The sequence below is a fragment of the Strix aluco genome, chromosome 5 (assembly GCF_031877795.1).
Source record: "Strix aluco isolate bStrAlu1 chromosome 5, bStrAlu1.hap1, whole genome shotgun sequence".
NCBI classification, from domain to species: Eukaryota; Metazoa; Chordata; class Aves; order Strigiformes; family Strigidae; genus Strix; species Strix aluco.
In genome coordinates, this window is record NC_133935.1 from 6,741,100 (window position 1) to 6,767,223 (window position 26,124).

Sequence of the window (26,124 nt, forward strand, 5' to 3'; positions counted from 1 at the left end):
CTTCAAAGAGGGGTGAAAATGAGGAGGTAAATCTGAATTTACCTCCTGACTTCTAAAGTCAGGCAAAAAACTGTGAATGAAAGCAGTGGGGTTTTTAATTACCTTATCGTTGATTATCACAGTTCCACCACGCATGGTTTGGTCAGAACTAAACAAATGCCCAGGTGACAGATTAAATGATTCTGTCTGTTCTCTGATTGTTTCCCCTTAAAGAGATTGACAACTAATAGTTTCTTAAATATTCCTGTCTCCAGCCTGGCTCTTGTCCCCATTCCACCAGACACTAAAGAAAAAAGCCTTTTTTCCTCTTCTAATTCCTCTTCCCAAGGTGGATTCCTGTTGCACTTGCAGTAAAGCCAAGCTTGCTTGAGCACAAAACCAAGGAGGAAACCTTTACTGTTCTGCAGAGACCATTAGGACCTACTTGCCCAGCAGTATGTACGTTGGTCCTTTTGTTTATATTTGCTCTGAATTAAACTGTCCCATTCCTTTGCAGGTGCACACCCATTAAAACTCTTGCCTATGATGTTATTATTTACTACCTGTCTTCAGCATATGGTACTGCAGTACTCTCATGTCATTTTGAAGGAGCTGAGGTGATTTTCTGCATTTCTGAAAGTTCAGCTAATGACTGGTTTTCAGGTCATGAAGAGATCCCGCTCTATGCTCTGCCACAGTCATAGCTGCCTTCTTGTGATACATCATGGCAGTAGAGTCCTACCTCTACTGCTGACTTGCTGAGGAATCACACATCAGTTGCTTCAGCATGCAGTGAATTTCCAAGTTCATAAGTATTAGTAGTGAGAGCAATGTATTACTACTGTAGCACCAAAAATATTGGACTGTTATTTATGTCTCATCAAGCATCACGAGAAAATGCTAGTCTTAAAATTGAGTTCTTATCTTATGGCTACTGTCTTTCCTCATTACAAAACTAGCCAAAAAGTCACATTTATGGAGGGACTTCAGGTAATTAAAAAATCTCACGCTTGAGGTAAATCAAAATATTTGAAGCATTTTGTTTCAGTGTTGACCCCCATGTATAACTAGAGGTCATATGTTAAGAACCAGAAAATCTAGACATTCTGGAACATTTTGATGTCTTCCAAAGTTTTAGTTCAAAATCAAATTCTTAAAATGTGCATTACATTCTATTGAAGTGGCATATTAAGGTGGAAAAATGATTACGTAAACACTTTTTATTCATCATCACCAGTAGGTCAGATTATCGTTTCGTTTGTACTAGCAAAATTCCAGCTGTCTTCATTGTGCTTGCCAAATGCTAGTCCTTTGGCTTTGGTAAGACATGCTGTTGAAGATGCAGAAAAGCACCAGAGCACATATTCTTCATTCTTCAGCGGTGTTGGCTTTGACCCAGGACATGGGAATAAAAGTCGATTTTAGAAATTTAAATTGAATCTGGTTAAAATGTGGCATTTTTAAGAATCAGTTTCCAGAACAGAAAAATATGGACCCTAAGGACCAAAGACTCTCCTTTAAGAAGAGCTTGTCCAATTCCAGTCCTGAACATCAGGACCAGATGGTTCACATCAAGTTTACAGAGAAATTAGAAAAGAAAAAACAAATTATATTGGTTTATAGTCAAACAAATGTTGAATATATTTTCTACTTCAATGAAATGCTTGGCACCTTTTGATAAACAGAATTACTTCAGGCTGAAACTCTGTATGTTTCAATGTTTATTTTGCAGGAGTTCCTTTCAACAAGTAAGCATAGATCCTAGGAGTGGTTACTCTAAGTAGGACAGCCAATTCCACCTAATCCTATTTCTACAGGAACTCATATTGTGTCTACCTGGAAGTTGCGTCCCATTAGCAACTCATGCTGGATTTTATTTAGTTTCTTTGACAGACATATGCTTCTGCATTGGTCTCATATTGGGTTTTGGAAAATATTGAGTTGAACCCTTTTGTTTCCAAGGGCTTGACTGGATTTTATCCATGCTGTGAGCTGGCTGATACAAGCAAACTTCACATAGGTAAACATAAAACAGCCTTAGTGTGGCACACTGCTGAATCTAATAAACTTTACTGAAAAACTGAATCATGTTCAGGCAAATTATAGGGTCAGAAGAACAGGGATGTATTTCATTTCACGTACTTGCATGAACACGTGTTGACAAGAAGTTTTGCATTATCTATATGACACAAGACAAGAAAAATGGTCCAATTCAGCATGAGATAAACTGTGTACAACAGGAAGTCAGACCCACTTTCGTTTCTTCTGAATTTTCATATCTAACCAAAATGCCAAAGTTCCAAAGTTAGAGACCTTACACCAGTCTTTCATTAATGAGCAGAGATAGGCACTTCCAAAGGACATCATAAGGAACTCAGGGGAGTTGAAACACTCTTAAACGTAACTGCTTTTCTCCGGTGATAATAAAAGAGAGCAAAGACAATCATTCTCCTAACTGAGGAAACTCTGGGGGGTGATACCCCAAGAGTGTGAGGAGATGAACTTGCACCTTTGCATGAGTAGCTCATAGCTCTTGCAATAACTACTACGTTGTAGAATCCTGTGTAAACAAACTCTTGAAATCATTGCCTTCAGTGCTGCATTATGAACGTAGCAATTTTCAAGCAAAAATGTCCTTTAGTCAATGCTTTGACTGCTGTGTCTTTTTTTCCTGGTCTTTTTTCTTTCCCCAGTCCTTAACCGTGTGTTGGATATTCCACCTTTGTCCTGTGCAGGTCCGCATTACGAGTCTGTGTGAAGCTGGATCATTTGTTGTGATTTCGAGGCATCTTTTAGTGCTCCTGTTGATTACGGCCGATCCCTACAAAAGGAAAGGAGGTATGACAGAAACTGAGGGCTTATAAATTTAGTGCTCAGTCAGGAAGCAAGTCTCTTGGACTCTACAAATGTGTTTGAGAAACTCTAGTAGGTCACAGACCTGAAAGAAGAATGTTGCGTTTTCCTCAGGCTAATAATGTGTGACAGCTTATGGAACTCTCCAAGGCATATTAAAATATATTTAGAGGTTTATTTTGTGTCTGTACTGTATCCTGTTTTGAAAGAAGAGAGCTAATAACAGGTAAGAATATTCATCTCTTATCTCTGAGTCAATATTTCAGTACTAACTGTTATGAATGGGGTAGGGTGTGATTAAGTCAACTCATCAGGCCGGAAATGAAGATTTTCCTAAGGGGTTGGGCTCCAGAGCAAACAGGATCTTACCCGGCTCCTTCAGGCAGCCAGTTGTTTCACTATGATAATGCTTGATGCACACAAGGAACTGAAGGTTTACTTTTAAGGTGGGTCTAAACCTTCCAGAAACATACCTGCACTTTTTTCTAAATTTTGTGGTTACAGACCAGACTAAAGATAAAGGAAATCCCATGTTAGCGGAATTTCTGGAGACCATGTGGGTCTATATTATTTGGTGCACATCACTGAAATCTTCACCTTTCACCAATTCAGCTCCTCTATTTTCCATCATTCATTCTCCACCACTCTCTCACAATATTTGTCTCCTGCTTAGTTTTTCACTGAGAGAGGGATACAGTAAACAGGCCCATACGCTACATGTAAAACTAATTAATTATTAATTACATAAAGCTAATAAGGTTTGTACTGCCTGAGAGGGGAGAAGCTGCATGGCTTCCTTTCCCACTTCTCCCTCCATCATTATTGCTGCTGCCTGTTTATCTTGCCCCAGCAGTGTGGCAGTATCTGTCTTAGACTAGCTGAGTAAGCCAGCGCTATCATATCTGTATTCAGAGGCACTGAATACAGAATATGAAAGTATCACTTGGGATCTTAAGCATGTTGGCATCAGCTGGCATAAATCCTGCACAAATGGAGACAAGTGAACATGGCGTGAATGCTCTAATCACCAGCTATAACCTGAGCTCTGAAGGGATGAACCTAGCCTGATCTCCAACAAGGATTCCCACGCTGAGATGCTGTTACAGAAGATGGTACCAGAGAACGAGCAGGATGAGACATCAGCCCACTTTTTCCCTAAGACCAACAGGTCCCATGAGAAGGCTGGAAAGACAGACAGTGGACAGTGGAGAGAGTTCACAATGTTATAATCAGACCATCAAAAGCAGAGGCACCTGGGCTTGCACATTTCCTGCCCATTAGCTGAACTGTGGTAACTGAGCGAGTGAGTGTTTTTAGTCAGCCCAGCTAAAAATTAAAAGACTTAAACCTTTAAGTAAAGGTTTAAACCAGCTGATTCCACCCAGACAGACAGACAATTGAACAAATAAGTGGCTATGGTTCAGATAACAAGTGAGAACTGGTTAACTTCTGGTAACTCAGCTTCAGTTGTGTTACTATTCCCTCGTTTTCAACATCACAGATCCCTGAAGACTCAGTCACCTTCACCGTAGCTCCTGCAGTGGCACCTGCAAGTCTTGAAATTGAGGTAACGCTATTCAGAAGCAAACTGCTTTGCAAGAAAAGTGTCTAAGGATTCATTATAATGGGAAAGCTTATTGAAATGTGGGGTTATAGAAATCCACCTACCTGCTTAAAATCCCAGTGCAAGTTCAGGCCTTTATTCACAGCTGTGTCACATTGTTCTAAAACTGGCCGATCCCCATTCCCAGGGTCTGTTAGACATCTATCAACTGTATTCCGTCGGGCACGTAAACCTCCTACATACATTTCTCCAGTGCTGTGATAAAAGATGTGCTGAAAGGGAAGGTGACACCACTGTCAGTAAATTAAGATACCAGGGAAATCTCATCAGCAGATGATAGCAGACAGTTCCAAAACTGGTATTGAGAGGTATCAGCTGCACAGCACCAGCATTCACTGATCTCTCAGTAATTAAACCAGGATGAATTTGACCCTATACGACATCTTTCTGCTTTCCAATGAAAAAAAGCAAGATGTTTGCAACTGAATGGTAACCCTTAGCTTCCCTCCTACTGAGAGGATGGGCAATGAGGTGTGAGGAAGAGCTCCACCTCTCTCCCATTCATCCCACTGATCTTCTGTTAATGAACAAGATCAATCAGTATCAACATGAGGTCTCACAATTTTTTGGCAAGGCTAAACCAAAAGCCTTAGTTTAATGCACTTAGATCCTCATGGGAACCTGCTCTGCTGACAGTTGCATTGGGGGGCAGGATTTAATGAAATAAAGGTTAATATTCCCCTTTAGATAGCACAGAGGTTTGAAGTGCCTATTTCATGGCCCTGTGGAGGCTGGAAAGGAACAGTTAGCAGCAGCTCATATGTGAAGATCTGATCAGTTCCTTGCGTTACCTGTGGTGAATATGCATGACAGGGATACATAATTGGCGTGTTTCCAGGGACAGGCCCTTGATCAATACAGATGTCTTCTTTCAATGTGTTTTTCATCTGCAGAATAAAATAGGAAATTTACTGTGAGGAACCGCAATCTTGTTTTCAACTCCTCACCACTAATTTTAGAAATTATCCTGAGAGCAAGGCTACTTTATTCAGAGCTCTGCATTGAATCCTGAAGTGGAGGATACAATATGGGTTTAGAAAATAAATCTCAGATTACCTTTGTAGAAATGATTCATCACAGCAAAAATCAAAAGTATATCTAAGGTACTTCAAAGACTCATCGACATCCTGCCATGTAGCACCACATTCAGAAGTCACCAGGCAGCTCCGAACGGGTGAGTACCACTGCCCAGCTACAGCAAGGTCTGCAAGCTTGGGTCTAGAAAATGCCTACCCCACGCTAAGAAGCCACTGCAGCTTAGATGATTAGTTCTCTCTTTTGCCTATTTGTACTAGATGTTATCTTGATTCACGTCTACATGCTTTCCAAATTACCCTGCTAATCTCTGAAGAAAAAAAAAAAAAAATCTACACTATTCCACTGAAAAATTCAGGCTCTTACAAGAAGATATTAATCCATTCTTGTTGGTCAATAGGTGAATTCTGAATGCAATTAAAGAAAAAAAAAAAGCATTTTAAGGACTTTCCCAAACTACTGTTGTGCTCCCATCAGTACATACACAATAAACACAGTTTAGAAATTCTAAACTGACAATTAGCATGAAAAAGACTTTAAAAAACTTTAGTGTCTAGAAAGACATGTAAAAGTCTTTTTAAAGTTTCTAGGAAAATATATCATAATCAGCAAAACAGTGTTCACAACAATTCTTCATAACAGTGGAGCTAATGAGTTGTTCCATATTTCAAATAAATAGACTCAGTACTTACTGTTCCATAGCCAACAATGTTGGGAAGAGCTATTAAGTTAGGGTAAATGTTTTTTATGTACCAGTCAAAGCCTTTACAGTTTAGTTTTTTCCTTAGCTCTTTTCTGGAAGAAACATCACCAAAGTCTATTCCAGGATTCTGCAAGAACACCATATTTAATTTCAGAACATTAAGGTGGTTTGAGAAACTAGGGAAAATACAGACTTATTTCTCCATATTGTCTATTCATAACATAAAAAAATATATTTAAAAGTTAATTAAAAAAATATGGTTTTTAAACTTTAGAATTTCAGAACCTGTTTTTCCTAGAGACACCAATAAATTAGTGAAAAACAAACATGTTATGACTTCATAAATATAAAGAATATGAAAGTTAGATGCAGCTAGGAAGTAGTTCTCTTATTTCATACTGAAAAAATAATTTAGCTCAACGTGAGAAATAAGACAGCGCTTAGTTTGATCAATAGTCTGTTGACTGTGACACTCATTTCATGGGAGCAATCAAGATTCAAACTATTGTTTCCAAGACTACGTAACTTCTTATACAAAGTGGAACAGCTCCAGCAGGAAATTTTAGTAGAGATCAGTCCAACAGGAGCTTACAGCTTGTCTTTAAGCAGTTTTCTAAAACACAGTCTGTGGCCTGAATAAGTTAGGTTAGGAATTTCAAATAGACTTGAAGCAGTTTTTGATGACTAGCATTCTCAGATGAAAAATTCCAAATATTTACAGTAAAACGGGGAAGGGAAGTGGATTGTTCTGAAGTTTTAATTTATGCTATATCACTATATATTTTAATTTGTTTCTTTAATATCTATTCAAGAAAACACAAAGAGGTAGGAGGCTATTCTTCCATTGTTAGATTCATAAACCCACTGAAGTGCAGTCTGGGAAAATTCATACAGTTTTTTTTATTAACTGAAATTACCAATATTCAAAAGACCTGGTCTTGACACTTCCAGTATCTTCAACAGTGTGCAGGACAAAAGTTAAAAACATATTCAGAAGTACTGAAGTTAATCAAAAGGAGGAAAAAACCTCTGCAATTTAAAGGACTTAGATCATTATTATTATTATTAAAGGAAAGTTCTTAATTTCCTGGCATTACAATTTTTCAGCCTTCCAAGGATGCTATAAGACTTTCGCCTTTTTCTTCCAGGAAAAAAAAAGCAGAAATTTGGGCTGCAGAGAGAATAGCTCACTTAATAAAAGTCATTTGGTATATGATGAAGAATAATTGAATTCTCTATTTGGAGGTCAGTTTTGCTTATTTAAAAGATATTCAGGGACACCCAGATCACTAGAGACTTTCTTTTTCATGCAAAATTATGAATGTTCCAGGTAAGATATTCCCTACTTTCCCTAAAAAATTAAAATATTTGTTAAACAATTTCATTTTATATTCTTTAAGCTAGGCATCAGCTCTTGGTCTGAGTCTAAGAAAAACATGTCTGTGACCTTATCAATAATTATAAATCTGTCCATATCCATATAAATAATAATTAACATATCGATATTAATTTTATTTTTTTTCCACAGTGACTCTTATAACCACACTATGCCTCTTTTCCTGTGACTACATACTCTCATTTGACCACTTTTAGACTTTGAATTCCAATTGGAAACACAGAGAAACACTGCCACCTCCATTGGAAGATTCCATGCAAAGTAGACCATGTTCTTGTAGTCATCCATCCACACTTCGGCTACCCGCAAGGCGTTGCGTTTCACTGCAATGCTCAAGTCCGGCAAGTAAGGCTTGTGAGCTCTTTCCAAATGAGCGATTCTTGAACAGGGCAGAACTTCTACTTTACCTCCACACTGCCAAGCCTAGGTCAAGGAGAGAGAATTTGAGGTAAAGTTGCCTATTTATTCAAACTCTTCGTATTTTTTTGTTAAAATACTCCTATTTCTGCTGCCCACCACTCCTTCACCAGCTGAACTGGCATGCCCTCAACATTCAGAGCTCTATTTCCTGGCTTGAGTGAAAGAAAAAAATTTTTCACTACATTTCATTTCTATTGCATGTAGCCCTATCACAGGTCCAGGAGAGTAAAGGCATATTCTTTCTTCTTTTTCTTTGCCATCACCATTAACAAAACTACTCACTGGTTTCCTGTGACAAGGCACCCAGATCAGTTGGCATAGATGTACAAAGGCAAACTTGTACATACCTCCAACTGATCTCACTAGGAGCTAGACTGCTAAATACTGTGGTGGTTATGGGCCTAAATCCTTCAGAAGCACTGACATTGCCCAGGATATGTCAAGAGCAAAACTAGTCCTGCAAAATCTTACATACTCGGGAGAATTCAAGAGAAATAAAAAATCCAGTGGATTCCTGGAAAATACCTACATGAAATTCAGAGAGATATCTAAGCAGGCCACAACCAATAATTCTAAAGTACAGAAGGCTGAGAACAAACACACCAAACCTGACTATACTTGAACCAGTGTAAGTGTGGAAGCTCTACAAAAGGCGAGCAGCTGTGTAGAACTGAACTCAAGGTGGCAAGTCCACATGGCACTGCACAATGTAGATTTATTGTCCTAGTTTAGGGATTGACAAACAATGCTCCATTATGTGCAATAGATTTCTTTCACATGTTCACATTAAATTTTCCAGGACTGGCAGCTGGCTAAAGGAAAACATGAGAGGCTGCTTGCATGCTAACCAAGCATATTTGACACAAGAAACCCTCAGGATGGAAATAAACAGAGATCTTTAATACTATTTTTATAGTTAATTTTCAGAGCAGCTTTGTGTTTTAACTGAACTGATTCTCCATTATTTTCACCCCCAGCATTTCTGTAAATGACTACAGAGTAGACATACATTGCCACCATTGTGAATAGTGCAAATGTTTTTTCAAGCAACAGAACTGAAATATTAATTTACAACCTGCCTCACAAGACATGAGGTAATGACATGTGACATTTCAGTCTCAGACAGAATCTGAAGCATGGGGTCTTTGATCATGTCCACCACGAGTAATGGATAAATCTGTCAACATCTCCAATATAGTATCAACCCAAGTTAGTACATCCACATGTCTCAATGTGGTGCCTCACACACAGGGGCTTTGTTTAACATAGCACTTAACATGTTTGGATGACTGTTGCTACATTTTCTCTTGATCGTCTCTTCTACAAATCCAGAGGAGGTCACAAAGATGCTCAGGGGCCTGGAGCACCTCCCTTATGAGGACAGGCTGAGAGAGTTGGGGGTGTTCAGCCTAGAGAAGAGAAGGCTCCAGAGAGACCTCCAGTGAGGCCTTCCAGTACTTAAAGGGGGCCCACAAGTAAGCTGGAGAGGGGCTTTTTACAGGGGCATGTAGTGATAAGACAAGGGTTAATGGTTTTTAACTGACAAAGCATAGATTTTAATTAGCTATAAGGAAGAAATTCTTCCCTGTGAGGGTGGTGAGACACTGGCACAGGTTGCCCAGAGAAGCTGTGGCTGCCCCCTCCCTGGCAGTGTTCAAGGCCAGGTTGGACGGGGCTTTGAGCAACCTGGGCTAGTGGAAGGTGTCCCTGCCCATGGCTGGAACTAGATGATCTTTAAGGTCCCTTCCAACCCAAACTATCCTACAATTCTATGAAATCAAAAAACCTCATTTAGGCCTATTTCTGCTATAATGTCACATATTGCAGGAACTCTATTTGTTCTCTTTCCTTTGCTTCAGATTATTCAATTGCTCCACACATTTCCTGATGTATAGTCTCAGAACTCAAAACACAACTCCAGAAGAGAACTTAGCGGTAGAAGAAAAGGATCATCACCACCATCATTTCCCATCTAGCTGCAGAGCCACATTGACGCATACAAAGTCTGTTACTCCCAGTTCTTTTCTAACTGGATGTTTCCCCACCTACACCTCTGGAGCTGTTTATTCTTCATGTTTCTCCTAATTCCTGATGGTTTTCTTCTTTGCACAAAGCAAGTTACTCTGTTATAGAAAAAAAAAGAAACCTAACTTGTTTGACATGATTTGTTCAGACAAACTTATGTTGTCTGTATTATTTTTTATATGTTTCCTAAGAAATACCAGAACAAAAAAGAAAAGCCATAAGAACATGAGAAAATGCCCATACTGGACCAATGGTCCATCTAGCCTAGTATTCTGTATCCCACAGTGACTGCATACTTATTCCTGAGGAAGGTTAAGAACAAAACAAGTACATATGTTACCTCTCACGGCCCCCAGTTATTTTCAGGTCAGGGGACTTTCTGCATATTCCCATGATTCACTTTCGTTTACTAACTCTGAGTAGGTTTTTCTTCCATAACTGTTCAGTCTCCCCACAAATGACTGCAAGTTTTTAAGACCCACAATACCCTTTGGAAGGAGCTCTGCTCCTGGTCTGTTGGTCTGGTCTGCTACTGGAGGAATGAAGTACCTCCTCCTCATGTTTTGAAACTGGTTACTGACTTCTTTTAAAGCCCCTTAGTTTTCATGTTTACAGAGAAAGAGAATAACCAAACCCTTTTTTCCTAGACATTTAAGTCTTGCTAGCAGGTTTATAATTCTCACGTCCTGCCATCCTTTCTCTTCTTTATAGAGATAACCACTAAGTTCATTTTTTTTTTCCCTCAGGTCTTCTAGAATATCTCCAGCCACCATTACTTTTAAAAATTAGTCATCAATGGAATGTTTAGTGCTCTCACATGTTCCCTAATATCACTCCAGATAAAACTATTCTGGGGGAAAAAAAACAAAACAAAACAAAACAAAACAGGCCTCCATTCTTGATTTGAAGACATCCAAAGTTGAAGAACACATTACCCTCTAATGGCAGACAGACCTCTTTCTAGTTTGGTTTTGGTTTTTTTGTTTTTTCCTAATACACAGCTTCATTTAACTTGATCTTATCTAATTCTTTTGCTGAGCCAAGAAATATATGCCTTAAATGTCTGCAGAGAACCACATCTTGCGAGACTCAGTATTTTCTCACTGAACTAGGTTCTTGTGTCAAGAGGCAAAATCCTTAAGTATCAACAAAAGCCTATTGATGAGCCTTAAACACGTTTGGAAATCTATCACTATCCTTCCAAACTAAAAGAGAATTGTTCTGAAATATCAACCCCTGCTTTGGACAATAACCAGCGGCCTGAGAGCTTCAAAAAAATCACATACTAATTTTCACTGTCTTTCAGAAAAGGATTAAAAAATAGGCTTACCCTCAGGCCAAGTTCCACATTTTCTCCTCCATATATGTGCATTCCACCGTCCAGTACACCAATCTCACCCAGAAATTTCCTATCTGCAGCAAGAATCCCCATTACAGATGGGCTCCTGGAGAACCAAAGAAGTAAAATTAGAAAGGAGCAACAATGATGGAAATAAGTAAAGTCAATTAGCCATCAATCACATCTTGAACTTCCAGAAGGCCTCCAGTTGTATCCAAGAGAGAATAGCAGATTTAATTCAGAACAACATGTAGATCAATATTAAAGAATCAGAAAACAGCAAATAACCTAACCAATGGTCTAAAAAGCATGATCTAGTAATTTTTAAATAATTAAATCTATTTTGAGACATGATGTTACATGTTTCCACATTTTTAAAACGTGAAGAAAGAAAACAGATTAAACTGTTGCAAAGAAGAATGAGATTGGACATTCTGAAATTTTACCTAACATTAAAGAAACTTAAACACTAAAGCCCATTGCCAAGGTGGATTGCGGAATCACTGTCAATCAAGATTTTGAAAGACAGATGAGACAATTGTCTGGCAGGACCAGTTCCACTGTAGATGAATCCAGTGGGGGAAAGGGGACTGAAAAGGAATTTGGTACTCTTTTGATATCCCCATTCTCTATGACCAAACGCATTTCTATTTTCTCTGGTCTAATCATGGACAACCCTCTATGAAACATTCTTCAACATACATTTGGCTTGCTTTCATTCCATTCTCCTGCCCAAACAATTAATGATCACTATATAATGTTTTTAACACATACAAGTGCCAATTTCACTCACAGTTCCTTATCTAGGTATCTGTGCAGCCTTATCTCCAATTCTTAGCTACCAGGTGTAGTATTATACAAATTAAGAAATCTGCCATCTCAACCGACAACACAGTACATTATTTTCAAATATTTTTACAGTGCCTTTCCTTCTCAGGAACTACATAGTAAATTTTAAAGCCCTTTATATAAACAAGTATGGTGGTTTAACCTTGGCTGGACCACGAAGCTGCTCTTGCATTCACGGCTTCGCAGCAAGACAGGGGAAGATAACTAAATGAAAAAACTCATGGGTTGAGATAAGGATAAGGAGGCCATTCACCAGTTGTCATCAGCAGCAAGAGAGACTCAACTTGGTAATACTAATTATTTTTAATTGGCAATAAATTAAAAGGAGGATAGCGAAACAGACAAACCCAAAAATAAACCACTTTCCCTCCATCCCCCCTTCTTTCCAGGTTCAACTTCACTACTGACTCTTCTACCTCCTCCCTCTTCCTCAAGTAGGGCATAGGGATGGAAAATGGGGGTTCTAGTGAATTTATAACACTTCATCTCTGCCACTCTTTCCTCCTCACATGTTTCCCCTGCTCCAGCATGGGGTCCTCCCATGGGATACAGTCCTTCATGAGCTGCTCCAACATGGGTTCTTCCCATGGGCTGCAGTTCTTCAAGAACTGCTCCAGAATGGGTCCTTTTCCACAGGGTACAGTTACTCAGGAGAAGACTGCTCCAGTGTGGGTCCTACACAGGCGGTAATTCTTGCCAGAAAATCTGCTCCTGCCTGAGCATTCTTCCACAGGCTGTAGCTCCTGCCAGGAGCCTGCTCCAGCATGGGCTCTCCACAGGTTTGATCTTCCTTCAGGGCATATCCATCTGCTCCAGTTGGGGTCCTCCAGGGGCTGTCACGTGGATATCTGCTCCGGCGTCGTCCTCCACACACTGCAGCGGGGCAGTGTGCTTCACAAATGTCTTCTCCCCTCCTCCTTCACTGACCTGTGTCTGCATGGCTGTTTCTCTCATATTTCTTCCTCACTTCTCTCACTCACAGCTGCTGCGCAACATTTTTTACCCTATTTTAAATGTGTTATCAAAGAGGCACCAGCAGTGTTGCTGCTTGGCTCAGCTTTGGCCAGAACCATGTCTGTTTTGGAGCCAGATGGAACAGGCTGTGTTCAACATGGGGGAAACTCCTCACCTCTTCTCACAGAAGCCACCCCTGCAGCCTTCCCCACTAGCAAAACCTTGTCACGTAAACCCAATAAAGATAGGAATAGAAAAATCTGATAACTATATCTTATGTCATGTCAGTTTTTTTAATATTGTTTGATAGATGGCTGTTAATAGCTAAGGGACAGTCAACAACGTCTGACATCCTTGTAGAACAAGGAAACAAAAGGGTTTATATATTCAACATGAGATGGCTGCTGGTATCATACTACCAGCAACCATCTTGTGTTGAATACATAAACTAATCTGAGCAGTTAAGGAAGGTATCAGGAACAGAAGCAAATATATTGGACCCTAAGCCTAGCAGTAAGGGGTCACTTTAACAGCTGTGTGTATTGTGTTCATGTGTTTTTCTCACTTTTGTGTGATACACAATTGATAAATGCTGAAAAAGGCTGCCCAAGATCACTGTAATCATATGTCACCCCAACATCTTCAAAGAAAATACTGCCCAACTTGAATCCATGTGAGTCCTCACAGCTCAGACATGCAGTTGTCCAGCAAAATTGTGAGATTCACTCCATATTGTTGGGAAAGCATGGAGAAGGACCACAGTTCATCTCGTACAGTCAATAAATATTCCTACCACATTCCTAGCTAAGGAACATAAGGCAGAAACATCAATGACTCAGGGATTGCCTGAAAATCTGACAGCAGGATCAGCGCAGAGCAGATTCTGTAATACAGCTCTGCAACTGGTGTACTGAGATTTTCAGGACTGCTAAAGAACCCACACTTCCAAACCAACTATCTAGATATAATGTGTTTTGTAGGTATCTATCCCACCACCTATGAAACATGTTCTTCCATCTGCTAGCTCAACATTTGATAGCATATATCTTGGCTCACTCTCAAATGCTATTCATACTTACCGGACTGGGGCTGTTTCATCTTTCAGAGAATACCATTCAGCTGGTAAAGGTTCATAAAGGCACCAGAGTGCCCAGTCAAATCCATCTGCAGCCACTGCATACTGAAGAAGCTCAAAGTCATCAAAACGAATATTGTCAAATACTGGTGATATTATAACAGTGCGATCTTCTTTTAGTCGAGACAAAATAGGTTCAGCCCTACCAAAATTAACAGAGTCTATTCAGCTTGAAAAAGTGGAAATCTAATGAACAGTACTAAACTTTAGCACCTGTTTCTAAAACTGGGTTAGCTACTTTAAGTCATTGACTTTGGCCTCTACAAAAAGTTATATACCACTCTTGGACTTCTAGTAACCCAAATTGCTTATGCCATGGCTCAATTCTCCCTTCCATTAGGCTGCTTCTGCATTTTGACTGTCACTAATAAACTAACCGTAGGTTCCACACTGAACTTGCTGGGTTTATTGCTACCTGGGTCTGCTTCCTACAGGCTCCAGAGAATCTTCAATATCTGCATGAAGAGACAAGAAGGGAAAAGGAAAAGAAAGAAGGAGACTCTGAGGGGTGCTGTAAGCCCTGAAGTTGACCATTCACCATCTTTTCCCTGTTCCTTGATGGCATGGCTGCTGTATGAGGGAAAGGTGTGACTGATCTCTGAGCCTTCTTCCATTGTAGGGGTTCATCGAAGACAGGCAAGGATGATGTGCTCATAAAGCTCAGAGAAGAACACAGGGAGTGACCACAGCTATAGTAAGGGAAATTGAACTTATCCCAACACCAAGGGGACCGGAGAGTGGCCTTTGTTGCAGATAAACAGCAGTGTCAGTTGAGTGGGTCAACTGGTTGTGTACATGGCCTTCCTAAAATAATCAGTAGAAAGTATTACCTTCCTAAGTCAGTCAGACCAACATAGGGGAAGTCTATATGTGGCTTAGCCCAAAATACAGTATAAAAATTGAACACCCAGAAAAATTAACTTTGAAGAAAGCAACATGCTTGAGTTGGCTTCAACCTATATATTTCTGCCCAACTAGGGATGGCCAGCATCTTGATGGTGAGCATATAGTAATGTGAATCTCATTTGTATGGTGATTCAACTGTATATTGCAACTGCTGTATTGTGCTTGTGCTGTGATTTCAGTATATTGCTGTATCACTTTTCTAAACTGAAATCCCATGTATCTTCTAAGAAGTAAATTTAGTATGAAAACTTTAAACCCTCCTCATGTGGAATATTTGAAAGAACCTGGTCAGAGAATATTGGACTCTGTCAGAGGGAGTTTTTTTTACTTGACCCCAATTGTTGTTAGGCTTAAAAGAACTGACCTTATCTCTCCCTACGTACTCTTGACAGCCCAATGAGTCCTGAAAGCCATGACTAAAGGACTTCAGCATTACCTTTAAGACTGTAACAGCTAGGGAGTGTCAGTTAATATGTTATCAAAAGAGAAGGAGAGACCTGGACCACGTAGAGCCATTTTGGGGCTGGGAGAAGAACCTTGCTCCCCGAAATTGAGACAACATGGACAATAGTCAGCCAGTGAATTCAACAACTGAGAGCAGAGAGAACGTAAAGAGATTTCACACAAAACAGTACCATAGATATCACTACCTAACAGAATGTAAGCATCCATCATCAGCCACTTGTTTTGTCTCTATTTGCAAAAAGAGTTCTGCAGAACTGTGATGCACTATTAAACTAACAGGCAACAGCAGATAAACATTAGCCAAAGTTGGAATAAGAGCCAAACCAATTTAAAGTCATGGGGTATTATGGCTGTCTAATATGCTTATAAAGGGCCACAGCTGCTGGCAGTGGAACTAAATAACCTGCATCGTTCTTATGTTATTTCACTGCATGAAGTCTTTTTTTCCTAGAAATGTAACAAATATACAGAGAAGGTAGACATTTCTCTCTTCCTCTTCACTAAAGCTTACTCTCTTACCTGTCTGCTTTGCTATTTATTTCAAACAATATTATCCTTTTTCCTCTGAGAAATAAATTACTTGCTGGCTGTTAAGTAACATGTGGCAGGCCTGAAAGGAGAGCCAAATAGGGGATGCCTGTCGCAACTACACAGTTATAGTCCTTGTCTATCTCCCTCTCCCCTCTCCCCACTTCAGAAACGCCCAAGTCTTCATAGTCTTACCATGCCGCGTTCACTTCAATATGGGCATCCAAAATTGCAACAACATCTGCAGTTGATGCCTCCCAGCCAGAAATCCGGGCTTGTGTTAGGCCTTGTCTTTTCTGATGTCTGATGATCTTCAGCAGTCCAGGATGCTTTGCATTGTAATTTTTGATGTGCGTTTCCAAAGGTCCTTTCAAATCATCTAAAACCAGACCCCAGATTTTAATGGTTTAAAAAAAAAAAAAAAAAAAAAAAAAAGAGTCAATCGATATTAAGAAAGGGAAAAGATTATGTAGGTAATGGCTTTCTAGCTTCTCCCAGTTCCAGACTGAAAACTGATTTGTTCTTTGCAATAGAACAGGTAGAATTATTCAGGTACTCATGAATCCAAGAGGTTTATTTTAAAAACCAGCTTCCATTCCAGGATTTCAATTAAGCACCTAAATTTCATTTCCATATAGTGCTACTGTATGGCTTCTAAATTGTACATAAACACATCAGTACGTAGAAACTTCAGATGTGTGCCATAACAGTAACCAATTAGCTGTCTTAGTACAGTAATTTCTCGGTTTATCTTCTACCATGTGGAAAATAAAAGAGAAAATAAACAATCCCTGAAAGTGTGAAATGCTCCTTGTAAGAGCTGTAAGCATGCCAAGTCCCTCACCAAAGAAAAAAATAGTGTCAGAAAAAAGGAATAGAAAGTTGGGACCTCTTAGCATCATTTTGGAAACTCACTTAAACTCTTGGTCCACCCAGACTGACATGTTTTTCTAGAAGTTACAAAGCCTTAGAAAAATGAGAAATCAAACACATCTCAGCAGGCAAGGGGAAAAAAAAAAAAAAAAAAAGAGCACTCAAGATCAGGGGCATGAAAGTTTCTTACAGATGATTTTACAATGCTTTGTTCAGTTTAATTTTAAGAGCAACAGTGCACCCACTGCTTCCCCTAGGAGTATTTTCCACAACCCAAGACACCACTCTTCAAGGAGTTATTTCAGATACCTATAGAGATAGTTTTCTTAGCATACTCTAAATTTGGTACTGTGCCTGATGAGCCAGTGATGATAAATAATCTCCTACTTCAATTTTTAACCTTTTCAAATACCTGCAGAGCATCATCCTGTTTCTTATTAGCTGTCTTTTTGCAGGCTATTAAGGTGTTTTGGTTTTTTTCCTGTACATAATTTACTTCTTAATTGCACACGGTCTACTGCGTGCGCACCCAAAAGGCCAATATTCATTTAACACAATAGTGGCATAAATTAGCAAGACTCCTACTTTCCCTGGGTCACTTACCATTAGAACTGTAATCATCTACCAGGAGGATTTCTTTCAATAAATGAGAAGGTGTTCGGTTAATTATACTAGTAATTGCACGTAAGATGATTGACAGGGCTTCATTCATAAATATGAGTACAACACTGAGTGTTGGAAGATCTTTTGGATATGTTTTCATTTTACAGCTGTAATAGAAGACAAACAACTTTAGCACAGGTTCTAAAGAAAGTCAGGGAGCAAGGCAGCTGCAAGAAGGCAGAATTGGGGTGTTTGGCTTAAAACATATCGTGAAAATCAGTGTAAGACTGGAAAAAAAGGAATTCCCAAATCCAAGTTTCATTATTCGAGTTGTGTTATGTATGTGGATAAACCATTGGGGTAAAGTTAAAATTTCTGTTAAAACAAAAAGAACAATTACTGTTGCTCAATCCGAAATGGTTATAAAACATTTAAGCTAAAGTATACAGTTAACTCAGCCAGCGATGATTAGCTTATACGGCAGTGGAGATGTGAGTGAAATTTGTCTTTTTGCATTTACAGGAGATGACAACAGCCAAACTTGACAGCAGACAAAAGCAAATTAGAGAATAATCCCTTTTCATGTGCAATGAAGAACAAGGTAGGTCTAGCTATACTCATAAACTGACATGCAAGAAAGATCCCCTTAGACAAGGGATCCCTTCAGAAATTCTTGAAAGAGCTTCAAAAATCCTGCTTTCAGAGTAAACTAGGCCTTGTGGAACTCCATGCAACCCCAGAATCTGTTGTTCCCAGTACTGAAACAAACCTGCTTTGTGCTATTTGAACCTCTCTGCACTTCCTGCTTACTGTCAAAAGATTTTGTAATTATTTTTTTTTAAGTATATATTTGGGATATTTGTCAGCTCTGCTAACTAACATCCTGGCCACCGGTCAGATGGTGAGGACTGGGTCTTCTTCACAGCGCTAAGCACTAGCTCTCTCTAGAGCAGACAACAGCATAGCTGGATTCTCAGCCTGATCACTCCCTACCCTTAGAAACATGCTCATGAAAGCAATACTCAGACTGCATGAGTTCTGCAGCTAGATAACGCAGCTGTCAGACGAGCTCATGCTCCAGGTAGACCTGTACAGTGGCAACTGTGCAAGAAGGGAATGCATTTCTGTTGGAATTTCTCCATTAGCTTTGTTACCCATTAGTGCAAGAGCCTGAGTGAATATCTGCAAAAGGCAGTCTCTGCAAACACGCCTTTATGATGTATTTATTTCTTTACGATGTCAAGCAGAGGAGTGCCAAGCACCGCACCCATTCTTTGGGGTAATGCAGACTCATCATGCGCTTCCTCCAGCCACCTCTGCTCCAGACAGCTCCCCAAACAGATCCCCCAGCAGAGTGGGGATCGTTCAGCTCAGGGCTGTCCTCAGGAGGATCTGTGGCTGGATAACCGCTGCACAAGGCCCATCTCCCTTAACCTTCTCCTTCTCTGCAACACTGCTCCACAGACACCCACAGTCATGGGCAGATTATTACTGTCTGCCTTAGACAAAACTGGCTCCATCCAAGCAGTATGATGAGGACCCAGTTGCACAACGTGCTCTTTACATCTTCCAGAGGGCTGCCAGTAAGACAATTCACCTTTTCCCCAAGTGCAACATCGTCAATTCATGCCCAGTTTGCAATCCTCTCTGCCCCCCACATCCTCTTCTGAAACACTCCATCAGATTTAGCACAAGTGACCATAGGTACAAAGGTGTAGGCTTGCACCATATCTGTGGCATTCTTACACCAGTTACATCCTGTAAAGCTTACTATTATCTTTTGCAGTAAATTGTACACCTTATCATACTATACAGAAAAAATGTGCTTGCTTTTTTATCAGATACTTGGTTTCTAATGAGGTTTTTAATGGGTATTTATGCCAGCTCCCACAGCACCACTGGTCTGCTTAAAAAGTATTATGTATGGGCTTCAAGAACCAATGAATTCCTGGAAAAATCCCTTAAGCTTCCTCTTATGAAGCGGACTGCTCACCTACATCTTAATCCTTTAGATATTCACCCCACTATATTTTTCCTTAATTAATTAATCCATCCTTAGATTCTTTGATAACTTGAGAGGGAAACAGAGAGAGAAAATAAGGCTATGAGGAAACTCACAAGGTCACTGGTCCATTATGGCTCTGCCTACAATACTAAAGATAACAGTGCTGTGCCTACAGTGCTAAAGATAAGAGTGCTAGGGATTCAGGTCAAGTGTTGAATCTTCTCTCACTCTTCATGGGACTCACTAGCCAATAATTAGTTCCAACCACCTCTCCTGTTTGATTTCGAATCATATTTTAATAAGCAGCATAGGTATTGCCCACTTACGGTCTGCAACATAGCTAAGAAAAACAAGCATTTTGTTAAAAAGGACAGAATTTTACAATGTAGGGGCTTATTTCTTCATTGATTATGTTTTGGGGTTTTTTGAAAGCAGGGGGTGTGTGTGTGTGTGTGTTAAAAAACACCACTTTGGATATCTCAGCATATAAAAGGCTTACATAAGACAACATAAGAGACAAGAGGAAGCATGCTTCACCTGCCTTTGGGACTTATACAGAATGTAAACAGACCAGAAGGTCTCATATCTTCTGAATACTATGATTAGTTTTTCCCCTTTTTACTGACAGAAATCCTATACCAATTATAACGTTAATATTATATTCTTTTTCCTAAGAGTCATCTCTACACTGTGACTTCTTTTCACAGTCTTCAGAATACCACAAGTCTGAGCAAAATTTGGAAGAAAATGATAGAAAAAAAAACCCTAAACAAACAGCACAAATTGAGGTCTGTTACTAGATTATTTAAACTTAGTCTAAAGCAATGAGAATCCCTTTCCCTTTAATTTCATGTCTCCTTGTGAATGTAGAAAGCACTTATACTGCACCTGGGAGATCTGGTGTCTCTGATAGGTCGATCCAGAGGTAGATGATCACTGAGATAAACATTATACCCATAACTTAAGAACAGATTCTGTGCAACAGTTTGCTCCTCCTCCCTTAAATCTGCACCCCAGCGTTTGAACAAAGCTGAGTCTGGGTACAGCAAACGGTGTACAATCTCCTTTTCCTCCTTTGCATTATCAGCTTTGTGTACTTCAGTCTTGGAGTTATCTTGCAGCTTCAGATCATGTTCTATTTGTTTTATATTTTCACGGAATGCTTCCACTGATTTTGCTGATTGAAAAATAAAAGAGGATTGATTATAACAGCAATTGAGAACTCTCTCCATCATCATAACTGAGCCCAACTCTCCTTATAACACTTCAGGTCGAGAGATCTGTGAAGTTACAGCTAAATTGATGTTCACATGAGAATAGCATCAAACCCTCCCTCCTACATGAGAACAGTTTTTAAGCATCACGTTTCACAATGCCCTGCGTCAGATTCTGCCCTCAACTGCACAAAAAAAGGGACATTGCACTGGCATCAGTGGAGAAATCTGGGAGTAGAAGCAACACAAAAAATGTTAAATCAGGCCCAAATCATTTCCATGATGTTATGCTTCAGTTACATTAATGTGTTAATGATCCATAATGGATCCCTATCTAAGTCAGGCTGTTGATACCATATTTATCTTGAAGGTAAATACAGTAAGTGAACCCTTTGCTACCTCCTTTAATAGGCTTCCTGGATTCTTTTGACTTCCGCACAGAAAGAGCAGAAAAGCAAGCCCTAATCTCTCAAGGCTTTATTTGGCTCACAATATTGTGCCATAAAGGCACAAATAGTCTGTGTTAGGTTGTTTAGGACATATTGTTCCTGAAAGTAAATACAATAACTAAGCCCTTTGCAGTGTCTTTTGAAAAGCTTATTGTTAGTTTGGATTTCTGCTCTGTCAGAAACCTTTGAACAGAGTGAATCCTAATCTCTCAAGGTCTTGTTAAGTTTACAATATTGGACTGTGCCAAATAAAAAAGGCACAGAAAACCTGTGTGAGTTAAAGCTTTCTACAATTAAATTACTGTATTGGTGAATGAGATGAGTGGATGTTGTTTAAACTCAAGTAAGATTTCTGACACTGCCTCTCACAACATCCTCATGCACAAGCTAAGGAAGTATGCACTAAATAAGTGGATAGCAAGGAGGTTTGAACTGCCAGGATCAGAAGGTTGTGATCAGTGGCACAAAGTCCGGATGGAGGCCAGTCACTAGTGGCGTACCCCAGGGGTCAATACTGGTTCCAATACTGGTTTAATATGGTCATTAATGATGTTGAAAATATGGCAGAGTGCACCCTCTGTGTATGATACCAAACTGCGAGGAGTGGCTGATACACCAGAGAGTCCCGCTGCCGTTCAGAGGGACCCAAACAGGCTGGACAAATAGGCCAACAGAAACCTCATGAGGTTCAACCTCAAGGACAGGTGCAGTCCTGCACCTGGGGAGGAACAACCCCATGGACCAGCACTAGTTGGAAAGCAGCTTTGCAGATGAGGACCTGAGGGTCCTGGTGGACACCAAGTTGACCATGAGCCAACAGTGTGCCCCTGGGGCAAAGAAGGCCAACAGTACCCTGGGCTGAAGTAGGAAGAGCATTGCCAGCAGGTCAAGAGTGGTGATCTTTCCCCTCTACTCAGCACTGGTGAGGCCACACCTGGAGTCCTGTGCCCACTTCTGGGCTCCTCAGTACAAGAGACATGGACATACTGGAGAAAAGTCCTACAAAGAGCCACTAAGATGATTATGAGACTGGACCATCTGTTATGCAAGGAGAAGCTGAGAGACCCTGAGAAGGCTTGGGGGTGGGGGTGGGAAACTTACTGATGCATACAAATATCTTACGAGAGGGTCTAGCAAAGATGAAGGGTCTCCTTCTCTTCCTCCTCCAGTGAAAGGACAAGAGACTAAAATACAGGGAATTCCATTTAAACATAAGATTTTTTTATGTTTTTAAAGTGCTGGGGTGATAAAAAACTGAAGCAGATAAACCAGATAGGTCATTAAATCTCCATCCTTAGAGATATTCCAACCCCAATGATGTCCTGGGCAACCTCCTCTAGCTGATTATGCTTTGAGCAGATGAATCAGTAGAATAGACCATCTCCAGAGGCGCCTTCCAACCTCAACTATTAGGCGATTCCGTGACTAAGTATTAAAGTGAATTCTTCAGCTTTCTTTCAAATGTCTCTAAAATAACCTACAAAAATATGCCCCAGTATTGATGCCCATTCAAACAGGTGCCAGTGAAGACACTGTCAGCAATAAGTGTGACATTATGGGATACTGGTCTTTGGGATAGGGGATATTAAACCTGACCAAACTGTACGGGGAAAATTTCTCACCAAGTTCAAGAGTGCCTCAAGTGGCATTTCAAACAGCTAGTTTCAGGCTTGGATGATTGAGACATTCTAAGTTTCTTCTGTTTTTCACAGCATGCATCTGGCTCTACTGTGAGGAGATGTGGACAACACGACAGTCAAAGCAACGCCAGACAGCAGGGTTCTGGCTGCTTTAGCCCTCCTACCACTGCCATGAGGTGATGAGATTCAAACAACATGAAAAAAGTAGGGAATCAAGGGGTCCAAAGGAGAAGAGGTGGATTTTTCAACCCTTCTTCAGATGGCTCTATTGTGTCCACTTCCCAACAGTCCAACCTACAACAGATACCTGAAAACAAGGTCAAAATTCACAAACCCCGCTGTAAGAAAGAAAAAGCCCTTTCTAAATTAATATTGCTCATATACACGCACATCTGCTGGGACGCTGTTGGCCTTTCACTGTTATGGGATGAGAGACACAGTCCTGGCAGCAGATTTCAGCTAATGTTGCTTGGGAACAGAGTCCAATCGATCAGGTGACGCAGAGTTCATCAACGTCTTTTACCCACAGCAACTCCATTGTGTCTGTGCTCAAGGTACACAAAGAAAAAAAGACAGAGTCACAGTTCCCCTTGTTGTTCATCCCCACAGCAGAGGCTGAGGAAATGGGGCATGTCCAGTTTCTCTCAAAAATAGCTTTTTATGGCAAACAAAATAGTGACAAGAATAATAGCCACCTGAGATTAGCATGCTGGTACAATCACCCTAAAATTGCTTAACACTTCCAAAAGAGTTCAGGGTCAGGAGCTGTCTAATATGTAAAAAACACCATGATGACTGTGAAAGACTTTATTGTTTTGTGTGTAAGTAGAGAAGCTATAAAATCTTTTTCAAGATCACAAGAAAAAAACCCAACCAACCCACCCCACAATCAGAAGTGTCCAGGGAAATCCAAACATTATCACTGCTATCTATTATTCTATCCTTCAGGAAATCTAGATACCTAATTCTCAGAAAATTAAGCAGCATGCCATTTTACTTACAGAGGTTATGAATGTTCCAGTCCAAATGGTCCAGTCTCTGAAGGATGTTATATTCTTGGTTCAGAAATCTAGGATTAACTTCCACGGAATCAAGTCTTCCCTTTCTTTGCTCTTGCAGTAAGTGCACAAGATAACACACAAAACCTGCGTTCACGATTAACAGTGCAACTTTATGCGGTCTCTTCCAGGGTGCCATTGTAAGCTGAAAGAAACTCAGTGTTCTGCTGCTGGTTGGAGTTTGTGGTTCTAGGTCTGCACTGGGTCTTCTCTCCAAATGCAGTTTCAAATTGCCTCTACTTGACTGAGAGCTAAGGCTGCTCAGATGAAGTAATTAACTGAGTCTAATGAGTCATAGAACCAATGATGATAAGGTACAGCTTACAGGTGTTTCCACGGGCACACTTATATATATCTGTACAAGTTATCAATGTTGGAGAGAGCATGCAGCTCTCACCAGCTTGTGTAGCGAGTCACGTGAAGCCAGTGAGCACCTGGGGTGATGCTGTAGGAAGTGCAGGGCTAGTTGGGTACATGTCAGAAAGCCTGTCATGCAACAAAGCACACGTACACACAGTCGGAATAAACTGCAAGCCAATGCTACACTTCCTGGTCATTCGCAGTGGGGGAATTATGAATCTAAGTAAACAAAAATGTGAAAATAATGGATTTTCCATCAGTTTTTGAGCTGGCTGTAAGGAATTGTGACTGGTATAGGGCACTTCACAGCCCTCTCCCACACAGGCCATTCCTGCAGCTCACCACTACCATAACCGGCAGGGTTTTGCCTAGTACACACGTGTGAATTTGAAGTAGCACTCGCAATAACAACTAGCGCATGGAGCTTTCCATAACACCAAGCTTCTTCACCCTTCCCAGCATTGCTGTCCCAGTGTGGGTCTTCTGCTGGCCACAGTCCCTGAGGGCTGTCCCTGCCCTGGTATGTGTCCCCCAAGGGCCACACACAGCACCTTCAGAGGCATCTCTTTCCAAAAGTGTGCCTGCAGCCCCATGCTGCCTGCTCAGCAATCCCCTCTGGGTGTCTCCTGCCTTAAGGGCTGATGATCTTTCTTATGTCTATCCATTCATGGCCTCTTCTGCCACAGGGCAGCCCTGCAGCCCCCTGCTACAGAAACCCTAAGTTATGTCAGGTACATACAGCTGTAAACATTACTTCAAATTCACATCACTAGTGTATAATCCCCCCCCCCCCCGCCCCGGTGAAAACCATCAAACTTTGACCTCAATTCATAAATTCATATGAAAAGAGAAGGATCAAGACTACTGAAAAACAAATCAGTCATGTACGGCAAGATCCCTCTACTATGTTAATTGCTGATGGAAACGAAAGCAGGGTGAGGAGGGGGGGGGAAGAGATTAAAAAAAAAAAAAAGACTGAGATCCTTCCTCAAGAAATAAAGGTCAGAATAGATGGATCTGTGGATCTCCTTGATATTCACTTCCATTTCTTTGTCCTTGCAAGTCTTCCCAAGACCTGTGTATTGCAAATGCTCACCTGACAAGCCCACCTGCACAGAATCACAAAGGCTGAAGTTGGAAGGCACCTCTGGAGATCATCTTGTCCAACCAAGCAGGGCCACCTCTAGCTGGTAGCCCAGGACCACGTCCAGACAGCTTCTGAATATCTCCAAGGATGGAGACTCCACAACCTCTCTGGGCAACTTGGGCTAGTGAACAGTCACCCTCATAGTGTTTCTTGAAGTCCAGATGCTGTCGAGTCATGGGTGAGTTACTTCCTAGGGGTATGGGACATATGTGATACTAGGAAGAGCATTTCAGGATCAAAAAAGCTTGTTATGATGCTTAGGAAAGAAACTGGTGGTGGTTTGGGGAGGAACAAACATGGAAGAATGAGTGCTGGTCCGTATGCTTGTCTGGCCATGCCCTGTGCCTGATCAGTCCTGTCTTCTTATTAAGCTCCATTTCTAAGCATATTCCTGGGTGAGGGACTCTCTATTCCATGTGCATTTGTGTGCCTGAGCTCTAAGTGCCAGCAACTGGAGATCACAGGTCAGAGGGACTGTGTGACTAAGTGCCAGCAACTGGAATGACCAGAGTGAGTGAAATCAAGTCTTGGCAATGAGCTGGTGACCTGGAGCTTAATCACAAA

At 40.6% G+C, this 26,124-nt stretch overlaps 1 protein-coding gene across 1 annotated transcript; it reads right to left on the reverse strand.

The window, feature by feature from the left end:
• Positions 1–1,687: 1,687 nt before the first annotated feature.
• GALNT8 (polypeptide N-acetylgalactosaminyltransferase 8) lies at positions 1,688–25,632 on the reverse strand. Its single transcript, XM_074825709.1, has 12 exons — positions 25,510–25,632; positions 23,997–24,632; positions 20,581–20,869; positions 17,688–17,854; positions 16,407–16,590; positions 14,257–14,454; positions 11,366–11,480; positions 7,828–8,013; positions 6,184–6,321; positions 5,248–5,343; positions 4,501–4,668; positions 1,688–2,800 (listed from the first exon to the last, which is right to left on the reverse strand). Exons 2-12 carry the CDS (start codon positions 24,190–24,192, stop codon positions 2,621–2,623), a joined length of 1,917 nt encoding a protein of 638 aa, XP_074681810.1. The 5' UTR covers positions 24,193–24,632; positions 25,510–25,632; the 3' UTR covers positions 1,688–2,620.
• Between the last annotated feature and the right edge of the window lie 492 nt (positions 25,633–26,124).

Bases quoted from the DNA above. Each gene is read 5' to 3' on its own strand.
- GALNT8 (XM_074825709.1), bottom strand. From the start codon at position 24,192: ATGGCACCCTGGAAGAGACCGCATAAAGTTGCACTGTTAATCGTGAAC. The intron at 11,481-14,256 runs GTAAGTATGAAT...TTGGTTCTCCAG, and splicing joins GATGAAACAGCCCCAGTCCG to GAGCCCATCTGTAATGGGGA. The intron at 4,669-5,247 runs GTAACGCAAGGA...CTTCCCTTTCAG, and splicing joins GTCATGCATATTCACCACAG to CACATCTTTTATCACAGCAC.